At 41.8% G+C, this 11,570-nt stretch overlaps 1 protein-coding gene across 2 annotated transcripts in view; it reads left to right on the forward strand.

Moving 5' to 3' along the window:
• The window catches only part of ZCWPW1 (zinc finger CW-type and PWWP domain containing 1), a 42,061-nt gene extending 30,694 nt beyond the window's left edge, over positions 1–11,367 (forward strand). Inside the window, exons 9-17 of one of the 2 annotated variants that reach the window (XM_069063272.1) lie at positions 2,639–2,759; positions 3,369–3,444; positions 4,126–4,230; positions 4,982–5,065; positions 5,607–5,685; positions 6,086–6,162; positions 9,685–9,745; positions 10,290–10,415; positions 10,864–11,367. In XM_069063272.1, the coding sequence (XP_068919373.1) occupies positions 2,639–2,759; positions 3,369–3,444; positions 4,126–4,230; positions 4,982–5,065; positions 5,607–5,685; positions 6,086–6,162; positions 9,685–9,745; positions 10,290–10,415; positions 10,864–10,979 (845 nt within the window). In that variant the 3' untranslated portion in view covers positions 10,980–11,367. Of the gene's footprint in view, positions 1–2,638; positions 2,760–3,368; positions 3,445–4,125; positions 4,231–4,981; positions 5,066–5,606; positions 5,686–6,085; positions 6,163–9,684; positions 9,746–10,289; positions 10,417–10,863 lie in introns of those variants that run through there. The other variant, XM_069063273.1, reaches the window with a different exon arrangement.
• The last annotated feature ends 203 nt before the right edge of the window (positions 11,368–11,570 follow it).

Here is an 11,570-nt window from a genome sequence, read left to right on the forward strand (position 1 = left end):
GAAGGGGGCAGTATGCAATGTCTTGGATTCATATTGTTGAGAGCTTTAAATGTGAGGCTGAGGAGTTTGTATTTTATACTAGAGCCAGCCAATGGATTTTGAGCAAAGTAGTGAAGTACTTAGTACCTTTGGAAAAATATTTTGGCAGCTATTTAGATGAATTGGAAAATAAAAGAATGGAAGTAGGGGGACAAATTAGGAGGTTACTAAAGTAATCAAAATTAGAGCTGTTAAGGACCTGAAAGGTGGTGATAGTTGAATGGAGAGGACAAGATGAAAAAGATAATCTTGGAAGGAGAACCAACAAGTCTTGGGAAGAGAAAAGAGTCCATGTTTCAGGGTTTGAAATCTGTGTGTCTTGGAGGATAGTGACTCCCTCAGCAGAAACCGGGAATTTAGAGGCAAAGATAGTCAATTATGTTTTGGACATGTTGAATTTAAAATATTAATGGGTGGAGATATCATACTTGCAGACCATTGCTTAAGAGAGAGATTAGGGAGATAGATAGATAGATAGATAGACAGACAGACAGACAGACAGACAGACAGACAGACAGACAGACAGATAGATAGATAGATAGATAGATAGATAGATAGATAGATAGATAGATAGATAAAAGCAAAGAAAGAAAGGAAGAAAAAGAAATTCTTAATCTAGAGAAGCAGTTCTCAAAGGAGCAGCAAGGTGATGGCAGTGGATAGAATGCCAGGCCTCAGGAAGACTCATCTCCTTGAGTTCAAATCCAGTCTCAGACACTTACTAGCTGTGTGATCCTAGACATGTCAGTTAACCTCAGTTTCCTCATCTGTAAAATGAGCTAGAGAAGGAAATGGCAAACCATTCTAGTATCTTTGCCAAGAAAATCCCAAATGGCATCACAAAGAGTCAGACGCGACTGAACAATAGCATTTCTCAAACTTTTGGGTTTCAGGATTCCTTTATACTTAAAAATGATTTGAGGCTTTCCTCTCCACCAAGAGCTTTTCTGAATTATGGCAATATTTACCATATTAGAAATTAAAATGTCTTAGTATAAAATTGTTTCGACCTAATGACCCCTGTGTGTCTCCAGACATACTTAAAGAACGTAAAGGTAAGTGAGCCTATGGTGGCAGATGAGGTCACCAAGGGAGGGACTGTAATGAAAAAAAAAAGGCACCCAGGATAGCATTGGGAGGAAGGAGATAGAACAGGATCTAGTAAAAACAATGGAGAAGTATTGATCAGACAAGTCAGAGAAGAATTGAAACTGGGCAATGTTATGGTAGCTCTCCAGCAATGGGAAGAGAGTGGTCTGCCATGTCAAAAGCTACAGATAGCTGAAGGAGAACAGAGGCTGTCTGCTTTAGCAATTAAGGAATCTTGGTAACTTAAGAAAAAGCAGTTTCAGAAAAGTGGTCAGATGTCAGATTACAAGATACAGTTCTCCCTTCTCATTTCTGCCTCCTGACTTCCTCCATGTCTCAGCTAAAATTCTACCCTCTGCAGGAAGCCTTTCCTTATTCCCTTTCATTCGAACGCTTTCCCTCCACTGATTATCCACACTTTCCATGTATACAGCTTGTCTAGTACATAATTGTCTGCGTATTGTCTTCCCTATTAGACTGTGAGTTCTTCAAAGGCAAAAACTGTCTTTTACCTTTCTTCCTATTCCCAACGCTTAGCACAGTGCCTGGCACTTGGTGCTTAATAGATGGTTATTGACTGACTGACCAGATGAGTATTTCTAGCGTTTGGTAGTGAAAGAGAAAAGCTGGAGATGGCAATGCTGTTTGAGAGTTGGTTTTTTGAAGAATGGGGGAAGTCTGGGCACGTTTGTAGTAGGCCTTCAGGAAAGAACCAGTGATTAAGAGAAATTTAAGTTGAGAAAGAGAAAGAGTCTGTTGGTGCTAAAGGAAGGAGACACATACCACAGGCAAAGGCATAAACCCTTCCCTAGCCCTTTTCGAAATCACACCTTATCTCCTGGAAGGCTGCATTTAACAGGGCTGCCAGCTGGAAACTACCCCTTTTTCTGCCAACTGTGATACCTTGAATATTCAGTTCTTCTGGCTCAGCAGCAAATTAGGTGACTCAGTCATATATGACTGGAAGCTGGCCCTGCCTTGAAGTAATCAGAGAATATCTACACATGCTTGGGGGAGGTCCCATTAGCTGAGACACCAGCTGTCATCTCAGCTGAGGGAAAAGAAAGAAGAAATGGGCTGAAGCTGAAGTTTAGATTAGACATTAGGAGGATTCCTCCACCATGAAGATTGTTTGATACTAGGAAAAGCGATAGAGGGATATTTTATACTCTGAGACCCTTTAAAAGAGGTAATGACTTATTCATCTGGTATTGGTTTTATGGGCTTATCCAGATACAATATGAAGACTGGAATAACTGACTGCTCAGGGAGAATTTTTTTCTGGAGAGTTATCCCCAAGGAATGGGATATATAAATGATTGTAGAGTCTCTTTAAATTATTTGGAAAGGAGTATTCTGGCTGGTATTCTTTCTCCATGCCCTTATCTGAGATGCCTTCTTTGTCCCGCTTCTTATATGAGGGTACCAGCCCCTTCTTTCCTTTGACAAAATTCAGATGTGAACCTTTTACATCCTTTTTCTACCTCATCCCATTTGCTCCTCTTCACAGATCTGCAGTTTAACCATTGTGACATTCCTGAGGAAACCTGGTCAGGGGGGGAGAGTGATATGGTTTATGCTTCCTACATCCCAGGATCCATCATCTGGGCCAAGCAGTATGGTTACCCATGGTAGGAAATAATGGGAATATTCTGAGCTTATAGGAGTGGGGGAAGGAAGAGTAAATGGGGGTTCTTTACAATGGAGATAGAACATGTGAAAGGAGACTATCATGGAATTTTAAGGCAATAAAAAGGATGGAGGTCTGAGATGGGAGGCTGTTTCTGTGTTATCCACCTTCCTGATGGGGGGAAACAGAAGAGACCTTGAAAAGGAATGCAGAGGGTGGTCCTCAAGGCATAACTTCTGAATTTGAAGTGTAAGAGACCTGCAAACTGAAAATAAGGACAGAAAGGGCATATCCTTTTCTGGAAATGTGCTCACATAGGAGAGCTCAAACCCTTTGTTCTGAGTTGAGTGAGGACCTGTTACAGTACGTGGGGAAGGCAAAAGATAACGTTGAAAAGAGTCTAAAATTCTCCATACATTGTCCCCATCTCTTACCAGCCATATACACTCATTAACCATGCTGTGGAAGGGAGCTAAGATGGAGCAAGAGGACGTTACGAAGGCTTCTTGTTGAAAAAAATCTGTTTTAGGAATATGTGGCTATGAGTGAGTTTGGGCTCAGCTCATGCAGTGCCCTAATCCTCCTCCCTTTACCAACCTCTGTTGTGCAGGTGGCCTGGAATGGTAGAATCAGATCCTGATATGGGAGATTATTTCCTCTTTGTTTCTCAACAAGATGTCCTTCCTGTGAGTTTGATCTTGCTTGACAACTTCTTTTCTTTCTGGAATGTGGGGATCAGATCCCCACAGAGCATTTGACCAGAAAAGAAAGTGCTTTCCTTAGGACTTGAAGACCCTCCTGCAAAGAAAGACATATATAAATAGGTACAGGATCATACATAGTCAAGGGACACAAGCAGAAACACATACATAGAGTTGTCTGTTGGTAAGAGACAAAGGCCCATAGGTTTGTATAGAAATAGATACAATGTCCCTTATTATTTTTTTTGCTTTTTGGAGGGCAATTGGGGTTAAGTGACTGGCCCAAGGTCACCTGGCTATTTTTTGTGTTAAGTGTCTGAGGCCAGATCCGAACCCAGGTCCTTCTGACTCCAGGGCTGGTGCTCTATTCACTGCGCCACCTAACTGCCCCTGCCCCTTATGATTTTAATAATAAATTTAATAATTTAATAAATACATACAGGATAGAAATTTTAAGAGCAGAACAAGTGAGAAGAAAGGAAAGGCATTAGATTTCATAAAGAATTCCTTTAAGAGACAGGGTGGGGCTCAGGGAGCATATGAAACCAAGTGTCTACTTCCCAGTGGCTTCCCAAACTCTCTTTCCAGCCCCAGTTTTTGTAGGCTAGGAGAACAGAAGTAGGGGAAGGACATAGGGCTTTATCAGGAACATCTCTCTGATTCCAGTCCAAATACCATGTGACGTTTTTTGGGGACACTGCTTGTCGAGCCTGGATCCCTTCCAACATGTTGAAGAACTTCCAGGAGCTGTCCCTGGAACAGGTTGAACTGGTGAGGAGCTCTCAGGAGGCGAGGGTAGTGGGAACCTCCTATTCTATCATATCCTTGTCAGTATCCTTGGGCTTCTTTGGAGTCTCCTGGGAGAAGCTTGTTTTGAGATCTGGAGAGGGACAAGCCCCAGTCTGAGATTGCCTGTGAAAGCCTCTGCTCTCAGATGTAAGCCTACGTCAGGCCAGTGGCCTTCATTCTCTTTAAAGTCCCTAACTATGTAGCCTGTTGTTTCCAATACATGTGATTGTTTAGAGCTGGAAAGAATCTTAGAAGTCATCCAAAAGAACTAAGTGACCGTTGAACTCAAGTCCTCTGACTTAAAATCCTGACCTCTTAATACAATTGAAATAACTTTGGCAGGAGTGTGGGTGAAGGTCAGTGCTACCCAGTGCCAGCTAGGGTTAGACCAGTTCTGAAGGTGAGAATGGACTCTGGGAAATCAGGTATCTGGGTCTAAAGAAAACTGGAGCACAGAACTAAAATTTTTGGAATTAGCTCAACCCAACCCAGCACGCTTATCTAGATCAAGGTCCCTCATATGGATCTCAGAGTATCTAAGGGAAACTCCCCATTTGTTGACTGAAGATATTGCTGGGTGTGGGGGACTCTCAGCCTGGGAAAATGGAAAGCAAAAATAGCTTAGCATAACTAGGAGGACTTTGTAGAGTTTAGAAGGCTTGGCATGTTGGGAATACCCGAGGATTCACTCCTTTTGTCCTCACCCTTAATATTTAACTTTTTGCCATTCCAGAAAAAGATCAAGAACAAAGACTATAGCCAGAAGCTGACGGCAGCCCTAGTGATGGCCCGAGAGGCCCAGCAGATCAGTATTCAGGTGGCAGAATGCTCAGACCCCTTTGATCACTCCTCAGCTACCCCTCTCCCTGTCCTCTCACACAGCACAGTCACGAGCTGAAGACTTGTTACCCCCTTCCTCACTGATAACCCTACCCTGTTTAATCTGATTCCTTCCCCTGCCTCTGGGGAAGGTAGTCAGTAACTCTCAGGCCCTCCTGCACTAAGAAAACCTCCAGCTCCTTTCCAGCCTCAAGCTTCACACATTCAAGGTCTAATCTTGCTCCCTCTTGCTGTAATTTCAGCTGTCTACCTTAGGTTGAGCCACGGTTATTTCATCTCCCTCAGAAGTCACAGACAAAATAAAGTATTAAGGCGAATCCATTACAAATTGAACAAAAATAGATGAAAAACCTAAGTAAAACCTCCAAAATCCAAATCCAGAAGGATCAAAGCTGCAGAAGAATTCTAGGGGCTGGTTGCAGAGGGGAGAGTAGCTGCATTTCCAAGGGCAGCTAATGGGCTTGTTTTTCCTATCCGTGTTCTCTTCTCTCTCTGCCCCCCCCACCCCCTTTTTCTAGGATCGAGTTAGCTTGTTTGGCTTCCACACCCGATATAAGGAGAATGCAGCAGGGGCTGGCAGCAGTGAGGAGGGAGGAGGTAGGGACAGCTGGCAGGGAAGAAAAGAAGACCCAGGAGGGAATAAGGAGGGAAGGTTGGGGTGGGGGTTGGAATATGGTATATCTCTTGGAGGGGTAAATCTGTCTTTGCTCTTTTATCTCCTTTCAGCTGCTTTAGTCCAGGGCTCTTTGCATAGGGAGGAGCCAGTTTAATAAATGAGACTGATAGGAAGGAATAGAGAATAGAGGGAAGTAGGGGAGGAGAGAGGGGAATCAAGTTGGTGATTAGATCTGGGAAGAGGAAAGAGCATAGGTCTAGAATTTTGTGTATTTCAGAATATAGCACAGAAGTAAAGGGAGGAGGTAGAAGACACTATACACACTGGGCTGAGCTTTTAAAAAAATGATTATTTAAAGTATCCTTCTCTTATCTGTTCTAGATTTATTTTTCCAAGAGGCTAGAAAGCCTCAAAAGCCTGGAAGCTCAAATTCTTGTATTTCAAAGGAAGAAAACAAGGTAAGATCTGCCTTACAAATAGGTCTAAAAAGAGCTCAGGGTTTCCTCTCAGTGTACTCTCAAGGGTAACCTATTAAATTCAAAAAATTTTAGTGGCATCTGGTTAGTACCAACCATTTGTTTGCCCTGTTCTTACCACAGAGCATTCCAAGCAGGTCCATCTTCTAACCTTAAAGATCTCTGGATAAGAAATGTCCCCTTTTTTACTCATTTAATTATTCATCTCTGTGTTGGTTCCTAACTAAGCAGGGTGACTACTTCCTGGTTCCAGATTCTCTCTAGTTCTAAATTCCTAAAATTGTAGCTTATGAGCCCCACCACTTATCTTTAATAATCATCCAGTTGCCATACTTGGCTCAAAGGCAAGTATTTGTTCGTATGGCGTAGCAGAAACATCAATATCAGAACATACACCAGACATTTACAGGATCGTGGGAGGTGAAGTACACACACAGAGTGCACAAGTAGAAATGAGTACTTGCAGGGAACCACATGGGCAAGGCAGCTTACTGCTACTGTGAGCCTAGATGTCCTGCTGGTGTGGCCTAGATATCCTCACCTTTTTGTGTTGTCCTCCTGCCGTTCCACCTGGCTGGAGTGTCTTTACTGGACAACTCACTCCTATGAACTGCTTGGGCTTGTTCCTTTCTATACCTCAACCCCCTAGTGGCAACTCCGGATCTTCTGCTTAGACCGATTCAAAATACTCCCTGTTGGGTTTGGTGTCTCCTGTGGACATGTAGCTCCACTCAAGATGCCTTGACTTGTGGGAGTCTAATCTCCCTGCAAAAGCAAGGAAAATCACCTCTAAAGGGCTGGCTGCTTCTGCTGCTAGCTGGCTCTTTCCTGGGTTCACAGAGCTTACATTCAAAGTTGTCTCCTATCTCAACTACCTTCTTGTGTGTGTGACTGTGTGTGTGTCTATGTGAGTGTGTATGTCTTGCTTTTTAAAGGGCCACTAGTGAATAGCCAGCCCTTCAGATTAACCCAGACTAAACCCTAACCCTGAATGTGCACTGCTCTAGAATTCCATCAAGCATAACTGGAGAACCACACACCTCCTAAAAGGATAACAAGTCTTGACAGTTCTTTTCTGTTACCTGCTCTGTCTCTTTTGAAAATTCATCAGCTAGGCTAGAAGAAAATTAATTGCTAGGGATTTATCAAGGGATTCCTTGAACAATTTTGCTTGATATATTAAAATTTGGAAATTCTTTCTTGAGTCTAATTTTAGTCCCTCATATTATTTCCTTTGGTCATATCCTCAGTGAATGTAGAGAGTATCAGTCACTCCTCTCTCCTCCACCTGCATATGAAATTTTAAGACTTTTATAATAATAATAGTTGGTATTTACTCACTGGTTTCTTTTGACTTCTTTCTCTTTTCCAGACAAACTAATTCAACAAATTCAATTCAGCAAACATTTACTAAGTAACTATTACTACATATTATTAATTAATTACATTAATATGTAAGGTGTTATGCTACATTCTGGGAATACAAAGATAAATACCATAAAGACCCTGTTCTTAATAATATTAAATTTTAATAGTAGGGAAAGACATGTGCACAAATAATTTTGTTATGGGTAAAGTGAGATAAGTATAAAGGAAAGATTCAATATCCTATTAATAATATGAAGTTTTCTATCTGAGGTGCTCTGAGAAGATCATAGAGGACAGGACAGAGGAAGAAGAGATAATGTTCATTAGCAGGGTTGGGTTAGGGTTAGGGAAGACATTTTGCGGGAGATGGAACCTGACCTGAACATTAAAGAAAGAAAGGGACTCTAATAGATAGAGGAGATGGGGGGAGAAAGGGCAAGAATATGAATAAGAGCCCAGAGAGGACTGGGAATAGGGGAATAGAGAGGAGTTCTGTTTAACTAGAACACAAATTATATTAAAGTAGTATAAGATAAGGATGGAAAGGTCGGCTGGGGAGGGTCTGGAATGCTAGGGTTAGCAGTAGGCAAATAGGGCATCACTGAAGGATTTTGAGTAGAGAACATCAGAATGGTTCATTAGTAACTTGTTGGAGGCAGTGATATGGAGAGTGGATTAGAGGCAGGAAGACATATTAGGTAACTCTTCTGAAAGTTTAGATGACTTAAGATCCTGTGTGGGTATGAGTAGAAAAGAAGGGATGGTTGTAAGATATTTTTTTTTGGAGGTAGAATCAATAGGACTATGCAATTATTTGAATGTATAAGTTGAGGGAAAGGCAAGGATCAAAGATGATTCCAGATGATGAGCTTGGGTGACTTGGAAGATGGTGATGCTAATGATAGAAATAGAGAATTTAAGGAAGACAGGTGTGAAGGACAAGATCAATTCAGTATTGGACATGTTGACTTAGAGGTGCTGGCATCCATGTGGACATACCCAGGAGCAGGAGTTTGCTACAGCCAAGAAACAATTGTTCAGTTTTCAGTGTGAGAATTTACATCTCTGAGATCAGCAAATGATACACAAGGGCTTGGTTTATGGTTTTGTTGATTGTCTAGACTTAAGAAAGTGATGGAGAAAATGTTAATAGTACAGATTGAACTTAAAAGTGTATCATGTGCACTTTTTTTAGGAGAACCAGTTGTTAAACATTTACCAGCATAGCCTTAATTAATAGTCAATTGGAAATACTAGAGCACAGTGGAAAAAATGAAGGTGGAGGCCTAGATTTCAGAGTTATCTGTATAGATATGATTGAAGTTTTGGAAATGAATGAGATCATCAGTGGGGAAAGTGCAAGGAGAAAAAACTAAAGGATTTAGGATAACTTTGGGGACATCTATGACTAAGGATTGGGATGAAGATGAACCATCAAAAGAAAAAGGAGAACTATGAAAACTCAGCATCAGAGGCTATGGAAGGAGGGCTGTCAAGGAGAAGGTGGTCTGTAATGGCAGGGGGAAAAAAGGCAGTTGGATTTATTGATAGAAGGAAAATTCTGATAAGAAGGCTGTTGATGGCCTTAAAAGAGAGAACAGTTTGGTAGAGAGGTGAGAATAGAAGCAAGATTACAAGGAATTAGGAGGATTTAAAGGAATGAGTACATGGTAAGAGAACAGAGATAGCAAGTGCAGAATTTTGGTATTGAAAGGGACTGATTCTGAGATCTCACATTTCTTTTGTAAGTTTAATGTCCCAACTCTTTAATCATGCTTAATGATTAAGTCATTAATCCTAATCTATATCCTTTCTAATTATGCATTTTCTTTCAATCTTCCCCCATATCCATCATTTAATGGGTCTCAGTTTCCTCATCTGTAAAATGAGGAGGTTGGCCTAGATGGACTCTTAAGTACCTTTCCAGCTCTAGGTCTATGATTCTATGATCTTAACATGGAGCCTTTAATTATGCAGGGCTGAGTATATTGAGATCATCACCATGCAACTCCCTTCTCTATACAGTGAACCAGATTTGACTCTCCTTTTCCATCAACCACTTTGGAGTGTCTCATTTCATTAAAAACATAATGTTAAGGCTTAGTTTCTTTCTTACCTTTTATCTCCTTCCCCCAGGAACCCTGTTCAACTGATTACAATCCAATACACGCCTCCAAGGAGAAACTCAAACTAAAAGGTGAGAGAGGCCAGCTGGAAATAAGATATGCCTTGGGTCAGCAAGAGAGGCCCAGATGGGATAGAGGCAGAAATAGTAAAGAGGTAGCCAGGTAGGAAGAAGCCCTAGTCCAGACCTCTCACCAGGCTGTGACTCTTCCTGTTCTAGCTTTCTGCATGCCAATCCCGATGACTGCCTCAGCTGTAGAGCCTAGAATTGAAATAGACAGCAGGACTGGAAGACCAAGAACTAGAAAACCTCAGAGGAAAGGAATTGGGTGCCACTTAGGAACATGAAGAGCCCTTCTTACCTTTATATCCTATTATGAAAATTTAGGCTGAAAGATCTTTTATTTTTTCTTAGCTAAATAAAAATTCCTGGAGGAGGCAGGCTTTGAGGAGTTATGTGAAGAGAAGAGAGGAAAAAGACCTAAGTGGGGTGAGGTGAGGATAGAGTAGCTGAATCGAGAGAAGGGGGTGTGCATGGTACAGCTGCACCTGAGTCTCTAGACCCTTGCCAACCTACCTCGGAGACAAATGCAATTAATTTCTTTGTTGTCTTGAAGGGGGGAACATGATAGATGAGCAAGATGAGACCCCTAGAAAGAAGAGAAGTAAGAAGTCCCCTTCACGAGACGGTGCCCCCGTGGAGAACAAAGGAAGCAGTGGAAACTCGCAACCTGACCAGCAAGGTATGAACTGAGACCCGAAGAAAAGGTACACAAATGTAGCAGCTGAGGAGCTGGCTGTCTTCGCTGTTATTACTGCCAAGGCTAATGCTCCCCAGATTTCTTTCTGTGGGGAAAATGATTCATAACTGAATTCCACTTTCTCTATTTAGTATTAATTTAGCATTAACTGAACTTTTAATTCCTTTAAAGAGCCGGCAGTGCTCCAAAGGGGAGGGACTAAAATTTTAATTGAGGAGGAGACATCTATTAAGTGACAGTGCCTTGTATATGTCCTTGCATATAGTAAGCACTGAATAAATATTTGATTGATCAAGGTACCAGAGAATAAGGGAGCTAGGTTCTTCCCTGGGAATTAGTGTGATAGGAACCTAGTTTACAATGAATTTGACCCAGAAAAGGGTGATTACAGACACAGAATTCTCTCACCCTTACTTCCTTTTCCATTTAGGCCTTAAGAAAAAATTTACAGCTCCCCAAAGAAAGACCACAGTGACCAAACTGCCTGGGAGAGGAGGAGATAGAGCTCCCCAAAACCAGTCCCCACCAACCCAGAGTCCAACCTGACCCCTGGTGGAGGCAGGACAGAAGAGTGATCCCCAGGAGTGCCTAGCACTGAGGTCCAAGAGCCCTCTCCCTGAGAATAAGGCCTCCAGTGACCTGAACCAAGAACAGCTGATGGAAGAAGTTAGAGAAGGGATTAACCAAAAGGGGGCACTATGGGCTCCCGAAGGAGAGGAGGATGAGATCTCTTTGGTTTCATCTGAGGAATAGCTGTGTGTGCCTTCACCCCTCATTCTTCCGTTTCTCCTCAGCAGCTTCCTAACTATTTTCCAGTGGGTTGGAGGTGAAGTGAAATCCTCTAGCAGATGTTATTGAAAAGTTTGTCTTTGTTAATGTTGTTCATTTGAACTCAAATCTGAGCAATAATAAAGCAAGTTACTGATTTAACTGCTCTGGTCTTATCTGTGGCAATATTCGTCTCATTTCTTTCCATTTGTCCTAACCCTACCCTGACTTTTGGTGAGAGGCCTATAAGAAGAGGTGGTGATGGATGCCAAGATATCCAAATCTTGTGACAAATAGTTAGAAAAGTCTAAAGGATCTTCTTTATAAGATCAGGCTCACTAGGACATGTACTTGGTCTATGTGAGTGAA

Source organism: Petaurus breviceps, unplaced genomic scaffold, assembly GCF_028583685.1.
Source record: "Petaurus breviceps papuanus isolate PSGF00001 unplaced genomic scaffold, PetGlider_PUasm1.0 90537, whole genome shotgun sequence".
In the NCBI taxonomy this organism is placed as follows: domain Eukaryota; kingdom Metazoa; phylum Chordata; class Mammalia; order Diprotodontia; family Petauridae; genus Petaurus; species Petaurus breviceps.